This window comes from Lissotriton vulgaris, chromosome 10 (assembly GCF_964263255.1).
Source record: "Lissotriton vulgaris chromosome 10, aLisVul1.2, whole genome shotgun sequence".
NCBI lineage: Eukaryota > Metazoa > Chordata > Amphibia > Caudata > Salamandridae > Lissotriton > Lissotriton vulgaris.
In genome coordinates this window covers 418,355,440-418,377,914 of record NC_141698.1, presented here as the reverse complement: position 1 = coordinate 418,377,914, position 22,475 = coordinate 418,355,440, and the positions used below count along the sequence as shown (strand labels likewise).

The following is a 22,475-nucleotide window of genomic DNA, read 5'->3' as shown; positions in this document are numbered from 1 at the left end:
TCTATAACCTATGGTTTTTTCAGTGAATTTTCAAGGTTTTGTAAATGCTAATTCCTAACTATATATGGTCTATAACCTATGGTTTTTTCAGTGAATATATATATATACATACATATATAAACATATATCATCTGTATATCTATATAAATACAAACATAAATGCATGCATACATATACTTATATGCATACAGATGCATGTTATTTACATGAAAGTTGAAAAAACACTAATAAAAGCAAAGCTAAAAAGCCACCTCATTACAAACAGAATGGCTTTAACTTAAACGAGGGCGAGCTCTATTGCATTTTCAATGCTTGTTTACTTTGGTTCCATCAAGAAGGCATTCAGATGTGTCACACATTTGCCATAAATTCTGAATGTTAGCACTCTAGTTGCACATTAGATCACTGTAGTAAAGCTACTGCTCACCAGGGACGTCTGCTGCTGGTATTCAAAGTGCATGTTTCAGTCTGCATGTCAGAATTTTTTTAATGAAATAGAAGAGGATTTGAGAAGTCACTCAAAATGATACCTAATTTTTCTTTCTGAAGCACTAATCATACTTTCTATGGCAAAATTAACCCCCTCGTGTTGTTCCTTTTTAAATTGAGTGTTTTCAGACTTACCACTTCATTCCAATCAAGATGGCTTCTGGTGTGCCATACTTTTGTCATAAGTAAGACTGTTAGCGCTCTAGTTGTTCTTTAGAACACTCTGGGACATTCTGTCATTGGGCTATACTTGGGGTACATCTGGGTGATATTTGGGCTACATTTAGGCTCTTTTGTCTCTGGTGGCCATCTTGGGAGACTGTATGTCAGAATTTTTTAATGAAATTGAAGAGGGTTTGAGAAGTCACTCAAAATGTGCCCTAATTTTTCTTTCTGCAGCACTAATCATAATTCATATGGCAAAATATACCCCCTCATTTTGTTCCTTTTTAAATTAAATGTTTTAAGAGTTACCACTTTATTCCAATCAAGATGGCTTCAGGTGTGCCATACCTTTGTAATAAGTAGGACTGTTAGCGCTCTAGTTGTTCTTTAGAACACTCTGGGACATTCTGTCATTGGGCTATACTTGGGCTACATCTGGGTGATATTTGGGCTACATTTGGGCTCTTTTGTCTCTGGTGGCCATTTTGGGAGACTGCATGTCAGAATTTTTTAATGAAATAGAAGAGGATTTGAAAAGTCACTCAAAATGTGCCCTAATTTTTCTTTCTGCAGCACTAATAATACCTTCTATTGCATAATATACCCCCTCATTTTGTTCCTTTTTAAATTAAATGTTTTAAGAGTTACCACTTTATTCCCATCACGATGGCTCCAGGTGTGCTATACCTTTGTAATAAGTAGGACTGTTAGCGCTCTAGTTGTTCTTTAGAACACTCTGGGACATTCTGTCATTGGGCTATACTTGGGGTACATCTGGGTGATATTTGGGCTACATTTGGGCTCTTTTGTCTCTGGTGGCCATTTTGGGAGACTGCATGTCAGAATGTTTTAATGAAATAGAAAAGGATTTGAGAAGTCACTCAAAATGTGCCCTAATTTTTCATTCTGCAGCACTAATCATACTTTCTATGGCAAATATACCCCCTCATGTTGTTTCTTTTTAAATTAAATGTTTTAAGAGTTACCACTTTATTCCAATCAAGATGGCTTCAGGTGTGCCATACCTTTGTAATAAGTAGGACTGTTAGCGCTCTAGTTGTTCTTTAGAACACTCTAGGAGGCTGCAGTAGAACACAAAGGAATCAACTGACAGTCTCTGTCCTTGTTGGATGTACATGTTTTACTGAGAATGTCAGACTTCATTTTCACATGACTGAGAAAGATAATGTGAATTTACAGAAAATATGCTTTCAGTTTAGCTTATAGATCCCCTTCCAAACCACTGTGGGAAAATCATGAGATATTAGTTTTCTTTCAAACAATATTCATGATATCACAGCAGAAGGTTTTTTCACATGGTAAAATCACCTTACAACCCACCACAATTCCTAAAACTAGTATGGTACCATCAACAAATGATTTATAATGTAACTAAAGTCCTAAAACCCTCTATTAACTACAATGCTTTTTAATGAGGTGCTATCATGTATATTGGTCCCAAGTTGGCTGCCAACACTTCTTGGATGAAGTGCTGACAGCCAATCAGATCAGATGTGTGGTTAGGCTCCGCCCAGATATATATCTTTTTTTGAACCTAAATTACTCAAAATCCACTGGAGCACATATATTGAGACCTAGCAAAGGCACATCGGGCTAACAGTCCCTACAATTTTGCCAAGTTTCGTGCAAATCCATTCAGCCGTTCGAGCTAAAAGTGAGGCCAACCGCCCTATGGAAATTAACATGGGAAAAACGCGTTTTGGGACCCCCCTTTTTTCTCGGCCCCCCCTTGATGAAACCCCCCCAAATTGTCAGGGGCTGCTCAGAAACAAAATGTTCCATTTTCCTGAAAATTTCAGCCAATTCCGTCCACAAACGCCAAAGTTATTAGACATAGAATTTTCAAAAATCCCATAGAGAAAAAATCCTAACTATATATACCTACTGGCGACCGTCAGTAGGTAATATATATATATATATATATATATATATATATATATATATATATATATATATATATATATATATATATATATATATATATATATATATATTCACTGAAAAAACCATAGGTTATAGACCATATATAGTTAGGGATTAGCATTTAAAAAACCTTATTTTATTTGCACAAAACCATTGAAATTCCATATATAGTTAGTTGCACTAACTATATATCGCGGACCCGCAATCCACTGCTAATGATGTCACATATTACATCATTCATGACATGGTCAGTGACATCACTGATGACATCACTGATGACATCTCAAATGACATCACTGATGACATCACTGATGACATCTCAAATGACATCACTGATGACATCACTGACATCTCATTTGACATTACTGATTACATCACTGATGATATCATTTATGTGATAATACATCTTCAGACTCTAATATAACCTTTGATACACTCAGTGTAAACAGGCACTCACAGACTGTCACACATCCATGGAGTTACTCACACACCTATTCAGTCATGCAAAGAGTCAATCACATCTCCATTTCCTTAACTATACAGTTATACACACCTTACTTATTCAAACATATACTAACACATATTTACTCTCTTATACAATCCTTGATACAACTTCACAATGATTCATACAGCCACTCTCACATTCACTGACTCTTATGTTCAGTTATTTATATATGTCAACTCTCACATGGAGTGTGTTTTACATATGTACTTACTTTGACATGTAGAACTGAGATATCCATTCACTCACCAATATACTCATGCACACAGTCAACTGTCCATACAGCTGTTTCTACATGCACTTTTGAACCCATACACCTAGGGAATCAACCGCTCACACATCTATGCACAGAGTTATACACCTCCCAGCCACCCACACACACACTCAGTCTCCCATACAAATACTTGGGCAACCATTCAATAACCCATATAGTTACTGATATAGCTACTGATTTAAACATGCAGCAGTTTACAGAAGAACATAAATATTGATTGCCAAATTAAGACACTTTAATCACTAACCCATGCACTCAGTTTGACACATTTAATCATTCTCTCATACAGTCAGTCATGCACCTACTAAATCCTTCATCCAGACACTTATACATCCACTCATTCTTCAATATGTAAGACATATTTTAACTTTACAGAAACATACAGTCACTGGGTGTTGTCATCAGTGATGTCATCAGTGATGTCATTTGAGATGTCATCAGTGATGTCATCAGTGATGTCACTGACCATGTCATGAATGATGTAATATGTGACATCATTAGCAGTGGATTGCGGGTCCGCGATATATAGTTAGTGCAACTAACTATATATGGAATTTCAATGGTTTTGTGCAAATAAAATAAGGTTTTTTAAATGCTAATCCCTAACTATATATGGTCTATAACCTATGGTTTTTTCAGTGAATTTTCAAGGTTTTGTAAATGCAAATTCCTAACTATATATGGTCTATAACCTATGGTTTTTTCTGTGAATTTCATTGGTTTTTTAAAAGCTAATATCTATAGCTGTAAAATATATTCTTTATTAAGTGACGTATCACGTAGCCCGTGAGACGCCTCATGATGCATCGCATAACCGTGACGTATCGTCTCTGCAGCGCAAACCAAACCCAAAACGTAAGCGCACCAGAACACGCTTAAAGATATATATATATTTTTTTAACCTTAATTAGACAAAATCCACACGTGCACATATCACAAACGTTCAAAAAACACAATATGTCGGACTCCCGTTACGCTGCCGGTTAGCTGCCCGGTTAACGTACCAGGAAGCACCTTTACCGCGAAAATCGCAAATTTTTTTTTTTCACCCCTCAGGGAACTTTAATAGCCCCCTCATCAATCCTAGGGGTTCAGGAGGGGTCTGCCTTACCCCTTTCATTCATTTACACCTTTTTTTTTTCCACCTCTTGTCTCTCGATCCCACAGAGAGACAAGATGGCGGCTACCAGACTGTTTACAATGATAACAGCCAATCAGCTTCTCCTCAGACTCCCGTTACACTGCCGATTAGCTTCCCGGTAGCTGCCCGGTTACCTGCCCAGTTCGCGTACCAAGACGCGTCTCTACGGCGAAAAAATCGGATTTTTTTTTTTTTTTTTTTTTGGCCCCACGTGGCTTTATAATATCCCCCTCATAAATCCTAGGGGGTCAGAAGGGGTCTACCTTGCCCTGTTTCCTTCATTTCCCCCTTTGTTTTGGCCTCCTCTTGTCTCTCGATCCTACCGAGAGACAAGATGGCGGCCGCTCCGGACTGTTTACAATATTGACAGCCAATCAGCTACTCCTCAGACTCCCGTTACACTGCCGGTTAGCTTCCCGGTTAGCTGCCCGGTTAGCTGCCCGGTTCGCGTACCAAGACGCGTCTCTACGGCAAAAAAATCTGTTTTTTTTTTTTTTTGGGTTACACTGACGGTTAGCTTCCCGGTTAGCTGCCCGGTTAGCTGCCCGGTTCGCGAACCAAGACGCGTCTCTACGGCGAAAAAATCGGATTTTTTTTTTTTTTTTTTTGGGCCCGGCGTGGCTCTATAATATCCCCCTCATCAATCCTAGGGGGTCAGGAGGGGTCTACCTTGCCCCCTTTCCTTCATTTCCCCCTTTGTTTTGGCCTCCTCTTGTCTCTCGATCCTACCGAGAGACAAGATGGCGGCCGCACCGGACTGTTTAGAATGTTGACAGACACCGGAGAGCCAATCAGCTTCGCTTTGCAAAGTTCCGATACGCGAAAGGTTCGCTAACCGGATAGCTGCCCGGAGCGCTGTTACAGATATATATCTTGATTTAAACGTTAATTTCTCAAAATCCACTGAAGCACATATATTGAGACCTAGCAAAGGCACATCGGGCTAACAGTCCCTACAATTTTGCCAAGTTTCGTGGAAATCCATTCAGCCGTTCGGGCTAAAAGTGAGTCCAACCGCCCTATGGAAATTAACATGGGAAAAACGCGTTTTGGGACCCCCCTTTTTTCTCGGCCCCCCCTTGACGAACCCCCCCCAAATTTTCAGGAGCTGCTCAGAAACAAAATGTGCCATTTTCCTGAAAATTTCAGCCGATTCCGTCCACAAACGCCAAAGTTATTAGACATAGAATTTTCAAAAGTCCCATAGGAAAAAAATCCTAACTATATATACCTACTGGCTATCGCCAGTAGGTAATATATATATATATATACACAAAGTTTGTAGCTATTCCCGAGCCTCTGTTTCGGCGGGCTCACGGCCGGGGTAGCCACCCCCAAAAATTCCACACGTACAACCCAGCGCAATCCTTCCAAGGATGGTTGAAAAGGAATCACACAGGAGCCGTGGCCTCTATTCAAGTGCAGGTTTATTGCAGACACAACGTCCTACGCGTTTCGGAGTAGGCTTACTCCTTCATCACGGGCAAACTTTGTGCATTTCATCATTGTTAATAAAGTAAAATAACGTGTCACGTGATACAATCAACATAAACAAAATACTACTTCATAATATTTCATCATATGAGTATTTCAAGTTTGTATTAAATAGTTTTTAAGGGCAAAGGTGACTGACTAGCATAGTTTCAACATTTACACCAAGTCTCGATTGAAATTATTTTTGATTAATATGATGCTGTCACATGGTTTTCGAGTTGCGGGTTTAACAAAACACATCATTTTCCAATGGTTTTGGGACACTTATTATACTTCTCGTCCATGTACATAAATAAATATGTTATTACTTGAAATTGTGGAAACAAAATAAAATATTTCAAACATTTTCGACCGTCCTGAGATTCAAACCCGTCGTCTCAAAAGACAAAATAAATGCGTATGTGTATTTAAACACTGGAGCTACGCGCAATTTATATTCTGCCCAAGGTTTTATTTAAGGGCAAAGGTGACTGACTAGCATAGTTTCAACAATTACACCAAGTCTCAATTGAGATTACTTGTAATTAATATGATGCTGTCTCATGGTTTTCAAGTAGCGGGTTTAACAAAACACATCTCTTTCTAATGGTTTTGGGACACTTCTTATACTTCTCGCCCATGTACATAAATAAATGTGATATTACTTGCAATTGTGGAAACAAAATAAAACATTTCAAACACTTTCAACCGTCCTGAGATTCGAACCCGTCATCTCAAAAGTCAAAATAAATGCGTATGTGTATTTAAACACTGGAGCTACGCGCAATTTATATTACTCCACCCCGAAAGTGGCAGTATTTGCAAGTGAAGTCAGCTAATTCTTAGTTGACTATGCAAGTAACCAAATACAGTGTTCATGGAACATAAGATATTAGGAAGGACTCGTATATCACGGTCTGCACAAAAAGTTGACGCCCAAGTGGGCATAAATCTAATGTAGGGGGACTGTCGGAGTGCTGCCCAAGTGGGCAAATGTTCAAAGGGTAGCCAATTCATCACCTCTTCCCAAAGCATCTGTTACCTTAAAAAAGATAAGACAAAATTTCTATTAAAATCTTCATACCGCAACAGAGGTTAATGAAGAACATACACAAAATTCTAAAAACAGCAAACTGGAAATAGGCAGCAGAATGCATAACCAATTTGACGCAAGCATACAATGACAGTTTAGTATAGATGTACTGATAATTCCTCATCCATATTTAACCCATGGGGCACCTTGGTGTTAAATCTAATGATGAATTTGGACTCCAGTTTCCTGAGTTCTAGCAATCTATTGCCACCTCTCACATTCGGGGAAACACAATCAATGGCTGCAAATTTGATAAGATTGGCATTACTATTGTGGTTCTCTTGAAAATGACGGGCTACTGGGTAGGTTTTATCTTTTTTATTGATGGCCCTCAAGTGCTCTAACACTCGTTTCTTGCCTTGGTGGATGGTGCTCCCTATGTAATATTTAGAACATGGACACTTGAGAATATACACCACATATTCCGTATTACAATTCAGATGTTTTTGTATAACCCACGGAGCTTCATTGTTACTGAATTTTACAGATTTTATACTGTTACTGTATTTGCAGGCCTTACATTGATTGCAGGTAAAAAAGCCTTTAACTGCATTGTCCTTTCTAGGATTGGGGATCATGTTACTACATAATTGGTCTCTTAATGACTTAGGTTTTCGAAAGGTAAGGGATGGATAATCTCCTATATACTCTTTCAGGTCATTGTCAGTTTTTAGGACTTCCCAAAACTTTTTGAGGCTCCTTCTAACTTCCCATGCACAGTGGGAAATAGAAGTTCCTGGCGATTAATAGAGTAGATGCTCTTAATCGCCAGGAACTTCTATTTCCCACTGTAAATGAATCCATAAATAAGTCCAAAGAAACTGTTAGGTTCATTACCACCTACAGTACACATGCATGGGAAGTTAGAAGGAGCCTAAAAAAGTTTTGGGAAGTCCTAAAAACTGACAATGACCTGAAAGAGTATATAGGAGATTATCCATCCCTTACCTTTCGAAAACCTAAGTCATTAAGAGACCAATTATGTAGTAACATGATCCCCAATCCTAGAAAGGACATTGCAGTTAAAGGCTTTTTTACCTGCAATCAATGTAAGGCCTGCAAATACAGTAACAGTATAAAATCTGTAAAATTCAGTAACAATGAAGCTCCGTGGGTTATACAAAAACATCTGAATTGTAATACGGAATATGTGGTGTATATTCTCAAGTGTCCATGTTCTAAATATTACATAGGGAGCACCATCCACCAAGGCAAGAAACGAGTGTTAGAGCACTTGAGGGCCATCAATAAGAAAGATAAAACCTACCCAGTAGCCCGTCATTTTCAAGAGAACCACAATAGTAATGCCAATCTTATCAAATTTGCAGCCATTGATTGTGTTTCCCCGAATGTGAGAGGTGGCAATAGATTGCTAGAACTCAGGAAACTGGAGTCCAAATTCATCATTAGATTTAACACCAAGGTGCCCCATGGGTTAAATATGGATGAGGAATTATCAGTACATCTATACTAAACTGTCATTGTATGCTTGAGTCAAATTGGTTATATATTCTGCTGCCTATTTCCAGTTTGCTGTTTTTAGAATTTTGTGTATGTTCTTCATTAACCTCTGTTGCGGTATGAAGATTTTAATAGAAATGTTGTCTTATCTTTTTTAAGGTAACAGATGCTTTGGGAAGAGGTGATGAATTGGCTACCCTTTGAACATTTGCCCACTTGGGCAGCACTCCGACAGACCCCCTACATTAGATTTATGCCCACTTGGGCGTCAACTTTTTGTGCTGACCGTGATATACGAGTCCTTCCTAATATCTTATGTTCCATGAACACTGTATTTGGTTACTTGCATAGTCAACTAAGAATTAGCTGACTTCACTTGCAAATACTGCCACTTTCGGGGTGGAGTAATATAAATTGCGCATAGCTCCAGTGTTTAAATACACATACGCATTTATTTTGACTTTTGAGATGACGGGTTCGAATCTCAGGACGGTTGAAAGTGTTTGAAATGTTTTATTTTGTTTCCACAATTGCAAGTAATATCACATTTATTTATGTACATGGGCGAGAAGTATAAGAAGTGTCCCAAAACCATTAGAAAGAGATGTGTTTTGTTAAACCCGCTACTCGAAAACCATGAGACAGCATCATATTAATTACAAGTAATCTCAATTGAGACTTGGTGTAATTGTTGAAACTATGCTAGTCAGTCACCTTTGCCCTTAAATAAAACCTTGGGCAGAATATAAATTGCGCGTAGCTCCAGTGTTTAAATACACATACGCATTTATTTTGTCTTTTGAGACGACGGGTTCGAATCTCAGGACGGTCGAAAATGTTTGAAATGTTTTATTTTGTTTCCACAATTGCAAGTAATAACATATTTATTTATGTACATGGACAAGAAGTATAATAAGTGTCCCAAAACCATTGGAAAATGATGTGTTTTGTTAAACCCGCAACTCGAAAACCATGTGACAGCATCATATTAATCAAAAATAATTTCAATCGAGACTTGGTGTAAATGTTGAAACTATGCCAGTCAGTCACCTTTGCCCTTAAAAACTATTTAATACAAACTTGAAATACTCCTATGATGATATAATATGAAGTAGTATTTTGTTTATGTTGATTGTATCACGTGACATGTTATTTTACTTTATTAACAATGATGAAATGCACAAAGTTTGCCCGTGATGAAGGAGTAAGCCTACTCCGAAACGCGTAGGACGTTGTGTCTGCAATAAACCTGCACTTGAATAGAGGCCACGGCTCCTGTGTGATTCCTTTTCGACCATCCTTGGAAGGATTGCGCTGGGTTGTACGTGTGGAATATATATATATATATATATATATATATATATATATATCGGATACCGGTCGTCAAGACCACAGCTTCATAGTACAAAATTAATGCACCAGCACTCTCAGGAACGTGACCCAAACCTTGGGTTCAGCAATACACAACTAAACGCATTTCGGCTACCACCTTCATCAATAGTGGCCGGCGCCGCCATAAGGCACATTTAAATATACAATGTTCATTAACATAAACAAAGGACACCCAATTCACCTTCAGTCAGGGTGTCCACCATTATTAAATGGACAATTTTCACATTATCTGTTGTCTTTTTCAATGAATCATTACTAAATGTTAGCCCTTTATGGGGTTTTTTGATAATGTTATATACACAAATGATAAACAACATTCATATAATGCAAAAAAGAAAAGATAAAAAAGATAATTAGGCCCTGGATGGGCACATCCAAATTTAGATATGTTCAGTGTTCACAAGATTCACACATAGTTCGAGCAACATTACAGATGCACGACCAACTCTTCACCACTGTTGAGACCCCCTGGTCTCTTTGATAGTCAATTATGTGCCGTGATTCTAGTCTACATAGCTGTATTAGCCTGTTCCCTCCTCTTACATTCGCGGGCACCTGATCCATACAGAAGAAACTTAACTGATCTCTGTTACTTTGGTGAAACATTTCAAAATGCCTCGTCACCGGATAGGTGGGGTCCCTATTCTGTATGGCCCTGAGATGTTCCAAGATCCTGATCTTTGTAGAGTGTATAGTTCTTCCAATGTAACGTAAGCCACACGGACATATCAAACAATACACTGTGTGGCTTGTGTTACAATTCATTAGACTCTAGATTTTCTTTGGTTCTTTCATACCTGGTACATTGTATTCCAACACCTTTTTACTATTTTTGCAAGCCTTGCACTTCAGACATGGGTAAAATCCCGCCAATGTCCCAAATGACAACTTTTCATTATCTTTCCTACAGTGACTCTGAACTAGGCTACTTCGTAGAGATCTCCAGAATCTCTGCACTTCCAGGCACCCTGGCGAACAGAGACACGGACCCAGCGATGTGAGTCTAGATGTTTTATTTTCATAAGGACCTCGAACCTGACGCGTTTCAGGTACCTAGTACCCTTGCTCACAAGTCAAGTGAGAAACTTTATTCGCCATTTTAAATACAAAACTGTGTTGTAGTGCTGACACTACGTGATTAGTAAACTAAAACAAAACACTGGTAATCTTTTTTGAAAGCACTAGCGAGTGTTTTCCAAACATTTTAAACATCTCAAAATTCAGCCACTTGATGGGCACTAATATGAATACATGAGCCAAAAGATTCCTGCATCAACGCATAAATGAATATAGCGATAATGAATTATAAATATAAGGTCATTATTTTTCTTTATCATAATAACTTAAATATATTAGAATTCGTTCACCTGAGTTTTGGTTTCCTTTTTGTAATGTCTTTTTTCTTTGTTATTCAATAAAAAGAGTCTTAAAAAATATATATTAGAATTCATAAAAATACTTTTAGCCATAAAAGACATTGCTCAATCCTCATCTTCACATAAAACCACTACATATTAAATTCATGAGACATACAATTGATATGTGATAAAAACATGAGAAACTGATTTGTTTTTGCTAAACTTACGGAGGGATTTCGGCCGGCGCCACATTTTCACTGGAAAGAAGGAGAAAGAGGAAGCCAAAGCACATTTGCAGCAGGGGCCCGGGACAGCTGTTCAGAGGTAAGCCCAACCCGAGGAGGTATTCTGGGGCTGGCGTGGACACACGCGCAGACCCATCGGGGTATTGTTGTCGGGGGTGGGGGCGTCTCTGTGAAGCTGTTATAAGGCACGCACTGGTTACAAGGAGCCGACATATACTCATTGGCCTAAATTCCGCTGTCTGACATTTAGACACTGCATGGCAGATCGCAGAGTGCAGCCCCGGTGTGATTCTCTGAATCAACCACGTAGAGTGCAATGCGACACCAAGGAAGGCAGATCTGAGGACGCAGTGTAACCAGGGTTAAATGTGAAAAAATTAGAGGAGGCATCCGGAACTGCCAAAATGGGAGGGTTGCAGGAAACGGAGGAATTGTAGTAAGCATTGCTACGCGTATGGGCAAATCACAAGGTGCTTGAAGCCTACCACTGCCCAACTTAATAACTATAAAAAGTATTCTTGGAGAAACACAACAGATCAGTGTGCAACTTGGTCACAGGCTGTTTTGAAAACCATGGATGAAGAAGCGCAGCAGCACAGACATTACTGGCGCGCGCCCAGGGGAAAGGGCAGCAGGTCATAATAAGACAAGATGCTGATACTACTCTAACCATGAAATTGAGTAAATATGAGAAACTCAAAAAATCAGAAACATCTAAATGGTGGGTGGCAATCTCCCTCCAAGACTATGTAGATAAGAACATGGTGCTGAGGGGATTGAGAATATATACAACTCCATCATATGAATCTCCTAATCGGCGGATGTTGGAGGAATGGCCGAAAAACTCGGCCAACAGCTCGAGAACTAGGCTGTGCATATTAGTAAAGTACACCTGGGAAGACAGGCAGGCAATTCTTAAGGAACTAACGGAAATTGATGATGAACTCAAAGCTCACAGTGACCAAACAATCACAAGGGCAGATCGATATGAGTTTGACGGGTGTCTCCTTGGAGATGATCCAGTCTAGAGTGGCCCCTTTCGAGTGGGTTGGGTGGGGGGCAAGCTTGGGTCAGGGCTAGATCAGACATGAGGTCTTTGATGGTGTTGACATGAGGGTTGTTGGGGTCATTCCAGTGCAGGTTGAAGTCGCAGAGGAAAATGTCTTTGGTGTTGGGGGAGTACTTGGTTGTGATGACTTCCATGAGGTAGTCGGTGAAGGATTCGCTAGTGCCTGGGGGGTGGTAAAAAATGTGAAAGTTACATAGATGGGTGGTGTTACTACGGACTGAGAGGGCTAGGTATTCGCAGGAACCAGTGGAATCTGTTAGAAGCTCTGCGACAAGGAGGTTAGAGCGATGGATGCAGGCGATTCCGCCCCATTTTTTGTTATGTGGTCTGTCTAGTCTGGTAATGTTAAAGTTGGGGGGATTAAGAGATCGAGGCATGGGGAAGATGCGTCATTAAGCCATGATTCTGTTAGAATGGCTACTTCGGTGTTGTTGTTCAGAATGCGAGCAGCGATATTGGCTGCATGCTTTACTGCGGAACGGCAGTTGATTAAAAGCCCAGACAGATCAGGGAGGGGGGTGGTAGCAGAGGTGGGGATGGACAGGGGTATGGGTGCAAGATTACTTGTGATCGCCCTTCTATTGCGGAGGGGGGCTGATCTGAATGGGTCAATAGCGACCGTGCAGATGGGGTAAGCGGCACTCACGTCAGGTAGACAGGGAGAGGTAGGGTCTGCGTTATGGTCATTGAGAAGATCCTGGATTTCCTTTTCAGTGAGGTCTTGTGAGTTAGTTGAGAGGAGGGAAAAGTTGTAGGAGAGGGCGAGGTCGAGGGTTTCCTCATCAGATAGGCAGCTAGTGTGCTTGCGGGGGCGGAGATGTCTCAAGGCTGTCGGTAGAGGGCGTTTGGGAAGCTCTGGGATAGGAAGGGAGGGCAGCTGAGGCATGAGGTTTGAGAGAGAGAGTTCGGCGAGGTGGAGGAGGTTGGTAAGATCGAGGATGGAGGAATGGAAGCTCTGAAATATTTTGGAGGCTTGTGAGTGTAGAGAGTGGGTAGCTGCGGAGGAGGGGGGTTGGAGGGTGAGGGTGGGTGTGCGATGGGTCGAGGGGGGTGGCTTGAGTGATAGCGGGGCTGGCGTGGTCTGCAGCAGCGGGAGTCATTGGGGAGGGGGGGGGTTTGGGGGGCAAGGGTGGGCTGTGTTCGGAGCCGTGGATGGGGTGACATGACCTGCTGCAGGAAGAGTCACTGTGGAGGAGGGTGTTGGAGGGCAAATGTTAGCGGGGCTGGCATGACCTGCGGCGGTGGGAGTCGCTGGGGAGGGGGGGGGGGGAGTGGGGCAAGGGTAAGCTGTGTTGGGAGCCATGGAAAGGGGGGCTATGGTGGTGGGGCTGGCATGACCTGCGGCGGCGGGAGTCGCTGGGGAGGGGGGCTGGGTTGGGAGCCATGGAAAGGGGGGCTATGGTGCAAGCGGGGCTGGCAGGACCTGCTACAGGAAGAATCACTGAGGAGGGGGAGGTTGTAGGGCGAGGGGGGCTGTGTTGGGGGTCTTAGAGCGGGTGGCTTGAGTGTTGGCGGGGCTGGCTTGATTTGCCAACGGACAAAATGGAGATGACGTAATGGTCTTAGTGTCCGAGCGAGGAGCAAGGCGGGAGGAGACCAGGGGTCCAGCGTTTATTTCGCTCAAGGTGGTTGTGGGAGGCTTGATGTGTAGGAGGTGTGCTGTGATGGAAGCCGTGGATTCCGATTGGGGATTGTCGTGCCTTGTAGGAGGATGTCTCGGAAACACCACGGAGTTGAAGCTCTTTCCTGACCTCCCCCACACCGGTTCACTCTACACCAATGAGATATGTATATGCTTGGTGATAAGAGTTGATGCCAGTGCAAGGGACACAGGGAAACAAAACAAGGAAAGATGGGGAAGATACAGGAATCTGAAATCCGGGATGCAAAGAGAACTGGTCAGCACTCACTATCTCTTCAGAACCCCTCCTGTGAATAAAGAGAAAGTGATTAAGAGAGTGTTGTACTATATCTGTGATTGTGAATGTCATAAACAGAGATATTTGGTACCTGGCAATTACTTGCAGTGCTTCTACCTGTACATGACTTCCCTTCTGTTGTCTTCACAGAAAGGTAGGTAGTGTGATACTTATAACAGAAGATTCCTATAAGATAGGGATCATAGGTTATCAATCAAAGAGTGTCATAAGATTAGCTATATGTATCGGAATACGTAAATAAAAGTACCTAATGTTTCCAGCGCCTTAAGAAGAATGACTCCCTGTTTCTCCACAAAAAGTAACTCCCGCATCTATGTAGTAATTCCCTAGAGACATGAAAGATATTATCAGTAATTCTGTATACTCTCTATTGCACTTATAGACCTTTAGGGTAGCGCTCGTACCTGTCTTGTGTCAGCAAAAGAAGATAGAGAAACAACCATGGAGCTCCAATTCCTATTCTCTGATGCTCCGATAAACAAATGAATAAACACCTCTGCAGCAAGTAAAACTCCAAACTAAGCTCTGCAAAGAGTGTTAGCTTACAATACAAGAAACAATAAAACCCCAGTGATGTCTGTACACGGGTTAGTAAACTCATCCGAGTTTTGCTCTACAAAAAACTAGCACTCGTACTTATCTTGGCAGTAGGAGAGCGCGATGAACAGGAGACTAACTCTGAACCGAAGGGAGGATCAGACGAAGCCCGAACGCCACCACCGTGACCCGGAAGCGATGCAGAAAACCCGGAAGGAACGCAAAGCGTCTTATCAGCAGAAAGGGAGAACTATATAGCGGTATTGCGCATGCGCGAGACTTGCGCATGCGCTCTTCTGACCTACTGATTTCCGCCAACCAAGCTTTTGCCAACCACGTCTCCCGTGGATCGGCAGGCATGACAGGGATCAGGGATGAATGGAATCACGGGTCTCAGGTCCGAAGTGTTAAGGAGGTTGGTAGGATTAGTGAGGGGGTTGCAGTGTTCCATGTTGAGTTGGGGATCATGGACGGGTGGAATCACGGGTCTCAGGTCCGAAATGTTAAGGGGGTTGGTAGGAATAGTGAGGGGGTTGTGGTGTTCCATGTTGGGCAGGAGTGTTGGAGTAAGGTTAGGCTGTGAATTATTTGGCGTCCCGGAACATCGTTACGGAGAGTGGTAAAAAGATCTGAGAATATTTCAAGATTTTTTGTTGAGGCTTGGATTAGTACAATGCCGCTCTTGTAGAGGGTGATTGTGAGGGCAGCTTGAAGGGTTGCTGATGGGTCAGCAAAACTCAATTTTACTATACTTTTATTTACAAATTAGTTTCATTCATCGGGTTAGTATAACTGGTTTGATTAATGCAAATGAAGGTTACAACTTCCTGACTTTTAAGATTTGTTAAATGTCTAGAGCTGGAAACAGGGGGGTTGTGTAGATGGAGCCACCCACAATATTATCTATTAGTGTTAAGTATGGCCTCCTCCCACTCTTATGGCTTTTGGATTAACCTGCAAACTTCACCGCTATGCCAAATTACCTGTAACACCACAAGCATGTTCAATGCTATGCAACACGAACGTCTTATAACCAAGAGCATTGATGGGCCACTACACAGGAGAAGTAAATATGCCCCTCCCTCATCCCGATACATACCAAATCCTCCCCAATGTGGTTGGAACCGTTACAGCTTCAGAGTGGGGGGGAATTGGGATTTAGATGAGGAAGACCCGAACTGGGAGTATTGAAGATATTTAGAAATACTGCTAATTGCTATTAGTACGCAGAATTCTGGGATCTACTCGTTCCATCAAAGTAACTTCCTCCCACTGAATGGCTCAAGCCCTGGAAACAGTTATAGCTCTTGTTCTTTATTTTCCTCATTCAAGCACAACGCAGTCATGTGTAGTGGCTTTCAGCAGATTGCCCGACATGGTGATGTTACATCCGTAACTACAAGAATACAAGCAGGAGCTACTTACCAGCCCCCATCAACTTCCAAGTAGTCTGCGTTGTCCAGGATTGCCCGGGGTATCCATGCCAGAAGAATCAGTGTCCACATGATCATCTGTGCCAAGAATCTTTGCCGCATCCTGTCTGGTCAGGAGCGATGCCACTTTCGATCTTTACACCCTTGGCCGCCGTCTAGGGGAACCGACAATGCACAAATCTTACCATCTGTGTGCATTGGTTTATTGAACAGTGAAGAACATAGCATCTCTGATTCTAATTTTTCTAACATGAAATGTCAGATGCAACGGATAGGACTTAAAAAAAAAAGGAACCCGCTGTGTTGTTGGAGGGGTTAAGAACATTATAGTTTAATAATTAAAACACAAGAGAGTTTCATAAAAGCGGTTAGCTTGACCCCAGTTATTTCAAGGTATCCTCATGTCTTATGAAGGTGCAAGCAAAATTCAGACAGTTGCCTAGAAGCACACTATTTGGTCATGCAAGGGAGCCATGATTAACCCCAGATTTATGGTTTCACTTTGCACAAGATGTAACTCCTCGAACAAGTAGTTCGGCAGGAAGTCTGAATAAGGCTCAAGGCTGTCCAATCGCTAGTAACAATTTAAACACAGCCAAACAGATCAAGGTAGTTACTGGCAGATTTACAATGGACAAACATTTACTGAACCCCATCGACACATTATTAAATTTTAGCAATAAAATGGTCTGTTTAAGTGTAATTTTCATTTCAACAGGACTATGCTAAACGAGTGGGTGCTACAGGTTACCCACCTTACCGCCAAAAGTATGCTGTGGTTCCAAAGCTTTGGGGGAACACTGGGTTAGAGCAATAAGGCCACAGTGATTAGAAAGCATCTAGCATTCCCACAATTTAAGAAAGGGCAAGTAATCTATACATTTTTCCGTGAGTGGGGTAATAAACATATGTTATTCAGCGCCATCATGCCTACAGGAGCACGTGCGCTCCACAAATATACAATTATGTTATGCTCCAACAGCAACTATACACAGATAACTGGAAGAGTGGAACCAAGGCAGGTTGGATATCTCCGACTTCTACCTACACCGGCACAGCTTGGCAGGCGTTGCTTGGGCAAAAGTATTGCACTACTGCCCGGCACAGTTGACAACCCTTACACTCTAAGCCGCCTGTACTCGCAGATTCACATATTTATTTATTTATTTATTTATGGGCTTGTAACGCGCCGGCATCACACCCGAAGGTGTATCTCCGCGCGGAGCTGTGGAAAACAGGACAAACAGCACTCCAAACTAGAATAGAGTTGTTTTTAGGAGCTTCCTAAAGGCCAGATGGCTCGGGCACTCTCTAAGGGAAAGAGGGAGATTGTTCCATAGGCGCGGGCCCATAATGGAAAGGGCACGACCTCCCTGTCTGGTCTTGTAGTGTCTAGGAACCTGGAGTAACAGTTGGTTGCTGGACCTGAGATTGCGGCCGGGGCGGTGGTAAACAAATTTCTCGGCCAAATAGTGTGGACCGAGGTTGTAAAGACTCTTGTGTACCACACAACAAATCTTGAATTCCACCCGCTTCCGGATGGGAAGCCAGTGGAGGGCCTTGAAAAGGGGCAGAGATGGAGTTCTAGGGGGGGCATTGGTCACCAGGCGGGCCGCGGTGTTCTGAACCACCTGCAGTTTATTGAGCACTCCTTCGTTAGCTCCCAAGAAAAGGCCATTACAGTAGTCCAGGCGGCTCAGAACGAGGGCCTGGACCAAGGTCTTTCTTGTGTAGTCTGGAAGAAGGGGGAACACCTTCCGAAGGAGGCTTATAATGTGGAAGCAGGATCCCGCCGTGGTGCTAGCATGGTGGGCAAGGGTGAGGTCGTGATCTAAACGAACCCCCAGGTTTTTCACCACCTGTTTAGGGGAGGGGGCCTGCCCCAGACTGGAGGGCCACCAGTCAGGAGTCCACAGGATTTTTGCCTCTCCGAATAACATGACCTCGGACTTTCCCACATTGCACTGGAGAAAGTTCGTGGCCATCCAGTTGGCGGTCGCAGTCATGCCGTTGGAGAAAGATTGTCTTATCTCCGGAGTAAATTTTTTAAAAGTGAACAGCAGCTGCGTGTCGTCAGCGTAAGAGATGGGCATGAACCCGAAGGACCTCATAATATTAGCCAACGGGGAGACATATACGTTAAACAACGTAGGGCTAAGACAGGAGCCCTGCGGTACTCCTCTGGTGATGCTGGCCGAGGGGGAGCTGAAAGGGCCCATATTCACCTTCTGAGTACGCTCGGAGAGAAAGCTGGTAAGCCACGCCAAGGCAGATCTATCAATACCAATCTCCTTTAATCTGGTAAGGAGGATGGCGTGGGATATGGTGTCGAATGCTGCGGACAAGTCCAACAGCACCAACACCACTGACATTCCTCTATCCAGGGACAGGCGTATAGCATCTGTGACGGAAAGAAGAGCCGTTTCGGTGCTATACCTAGGCCTGAACCCTGACTGAGAGTGGTCCAGACTGCTGGTTTGCTCAATGAAGCTGGAAAGATGGTAATTCACATGCTTCTCCATCAACTTGCTGATGAACGGTAGGAGGGATATTGGCCTCAGATTTGTCATGTCCGACCAGGGGGTGGAGGTATTTTTCCTAATAGGCTTGACCATGGCCTCCTTCAACTCCCGGGGGACCAGTCCCTCAGAGAGGGAACGGTTGATCACCATTTGAATGGAGGGACTAAGTACACTCCCAATGAGGTGCATAATACGGGCGGGTACAGGGTCCACTGGACTGCCTGATTTGATAGTCCCGATCAGGGAGTTGACTTGTTCTAGGCTGATCTCGGGAATGGAGGACAGCGTGACAGAGACAGCGCTGATAGGTTCGGGCTGGAGGCTGGAGGCAGGGGCCAATTCCTCAATAGGAGGTCTAGCTAGGGAGATGTTTCGATAAATAGAATCGATTTTATCGGCAAAAAACCCAGCAGTATCTTCACACAGTTTTTGGGTCAGCATTTCCGGGCTGTCACAGGCGACGGGCTTGGTAAATGTACTGAGAACCTGGTACAGTAATTTTGAATCCTTGCCAGCCTCAGACAATTGGGAGACAATGTGGGATTTACGGGCAGCTCTGATGTTTTTGTGATAGAGTCTCATGGCAGAGCTGTAGCGGTCTTTATCGGCCGAGCTGCGTGAGCTTCTCCAGGATTTCTCCAACTTCCTACAGATCTTTTTCTCCGCACGCAGTAGGTCCGTATACCATGGTTCCTGTCTGCGGTCAGAGCGCCGGTTGCATTGTCTTAAAGGGGCAATTAAGTTGACCGCCTTGATCAAGGCATCATTGTATTTAGACAGGACCAGACTGGTGGAGTCTGAGGGGAGAAGATCAGGGGGTATAAAAGTAGTTTTGAAAGTGTCACCGGACACCTTGTACCACTGCCTGCGCCATACCGGGAGGGGAACAGGTTGGGAGCGTTCTTTGATAAGGGTGGGGAGTGAAAAGTTGATGACAAAGTGGTCGGTCCATTCTACCTGCATTGGAGGGTAACAAGTCAAGGAGTGCGAGTTGGACAGGATTAGGTCAAGGGTATGACCAGCCCGATGGGTCGGACCTTTATTGCACTGTTTAAAACCCAGGGCAGATAGATCGGCCAGCAGGTTACGCGCTTCTGCATTGTCAGACAGTTCACTGTGGACATTGAAGTCTCCAAGGAGTACAAAATTGGTCCCTATGCTGATATGAGGAGCTAGTGTCTCCAAGAGGAGGGTGGAAGCCTCGGCGCAGGGGCCCGGGGGACGATACACCAGAGCTCCCTTCCAGCAAGCTTGAGAGGAGGAACCAGCCTTGAAAACCAGGACCTCAATGTCCTTAGTACAGCATTGGTCGAGAAAGGTGACAGTGAGGGTGTCTTTATAGATTACAGCCACCCCGCCGCCGGTTTTGACTGGGCGGTCAAGCCTAAGAATCTTATACCCTGAAGGGATCCCCAAGGTGATGGCGGGGACCAGATGGGGCTTAAGCCAGGTCTCCGTACAGAAGCAATAATCTGGGCGGGTCGAATGGATTAGGTCCCAAACCTCCGAGTGATGCTTAGGGAGGGATCTTATATTACAGAGAATGCTGTTGCCCCTGGGAAGGCTGGAACTAGAGTCCTCCGGGGTCAGTGTGCCTGTGGGGGGAGGGCAGGGGTATGACTGGTAGCGGCAATGTTTGCATGAGAATGGACCCCCGGGACAGAAGCCGGGGTCCTGTACACAACCTTTCAGCGGAGGTAACCACAAATTTAATAGATCATTGGAGGAGTACCTGAGAATGTCAGTGCCGCTGGCGGGGGGTGCCGCTAGGACAGGGGTCATGGCCCCTGGCCCCGTGCGGGCACAGACGGGCACAGACGGGCTCCTCTCTGGCTCGTCTCAGGCGCGACTAAGGCGCCCCCTGCGCGCAACCGCTGCGCGCTTGGGCGACGAGAGGGCTTAAATGCCCTGCCTGATGCAAACAACTAGAGCGCTAACAGCGCGATGGTCTAGGTGGGGTCACTGGCTCTTCCTGTCCCGCCCTCCGCTCAATCGGCACTGGTTGCCGTGTCGGACCGGGGCGGGGCAGGGGAAGAATCGAGCGCAGGCCCTCTAGGAGTCAGGAAGAAGCTGGGTCGTCACAGTGAGTAAAAAGAATACTATTTAAAATAGGTACACACCAATTAAAATATAACTGTGCAAGAGCACGCAAACAGGTACCGGCTAGCGTGGAGCGCAGAGTTCTGTAAACACAGCAGGTGAAATAAGCGGGTCGGGGAGACTCTGCCACAGTCCTCCCTTCCGCAGGCTCCCGCTGCTCCTCGCCGCCTTAAATGCCCTGCCTGATGCAAACAACTAGAGCGCTAACAGCGCGATGGTCTAGGTGGGGTCACTGGCTCTTCCTGTCCCGCCCTCCGCTCAATCGGCACTGGTTGCCGTGTCGGACCGGGGCGGGGCAGGGGAAGAATCGAGCGCAGGCCCTCTAGGAGTCAGGAAGAAGCTGGGTCGTCACAGTGAGTAAAAAGAATACTATTTAAAATAGGTACACACCAATTAAAATATAACTGTGCAAGAGCACGCAAACAGGTACCGGCTAGCGTGGAGCGCAGAGTTCTGTAAACACAGCAGGTGAAATAAGCGGGTCGGGGAGACTCTGCCACAGTCCTCCCTTCCGCAGGCTCCCGCTGCTCCTCGCCGCCTTAAATGCCCTGCCTGATGCAAACAACTAGAGCGCTAACAGCGCGATGGTCATAAGACAAACATTCAAAGGAACCGGTTTTGACACTTTAATAATTTGTTCACCATTGTTTTATCAAGAAATCTGTGCAAATGTATGTCATTTCAACAACAAATGGTAGATAAGCCAAAGGCGCCCGCATTATCACAATCGCAGCTCGGCAGGTTGCATAAGTTTGTCAGCTAAAAAGTGTGGTGTGGTTCCAAAATTCTGGGACATACTGGGTTACAGCACAAAGGTTACAAGTTATTGCACAATCAACATTTCCATATTTTTGAAAGGGTAGGCGAGCTGCAAGTAAGGTTCTCACCATCCAAGTAGCTTTTTCATTCACTTGTCTTCATTGTGATATAATCAGCAGAAGCCTGGCTCTGGGCTACTCACACTAGAGTGGGGCCATCAGCAGGGTGACTCAGCAGCTAAGGATCGCAGTCAGACGGTGATGGGCTTGAAGGCAATGATGACATGAAACAGAATACTGTAAAGAAGATTGTGGGTAAAGGGTTCCTGCAATTAAGCTACATACCCCGTAGCCCTTCAGCCAGGTGGGTTGCGTTAGTTTGGCATTCCAACAAGTGTGCTGTGGCTTCAAGAGTGTTGAGAAATTGAGCTTGGGGCAAATGCTGACTATCATCAGAACACATCTTGCAGCCTTAGTTAGGAAGGTGCAGGCAATCCCTGTCATAAGTTACCCTTGGTTCACACTATCCAACAGCTTTGGTACCTTTTCTGCACACTGGTATACCTTTAGCAGGGGATA

At 43.8% G+C, this 22,475-nt stretch overlaps 1 protein-coding gene across 1 annotated transcript in view; it reads right to left on the bottom strand.

Annotated features, from left to right (window-relative positions):
- JMJD8 (jumonji domain containing 8) overlaps nucleotides 1-22,475 on the bottom strand; it is a 273,483-nt gene that overhangs the window by 247,861 nt on the left and 3,147 nt on the right. Inside the window, exon 2 of the mRNA XM_086941263.1 lies at nucleotides 16,509-16,671. Coding sequence (XP_086797389.1) covers nucleotides 16,509-16,618 — 110 coding nt within the window. The 5' untranslated portion in view covers nucleotides 16,619-16,671. The remainder of the gene's footprint in view (nucleotides 1-16,508; nucleotides 16,672-22,475) is intronic.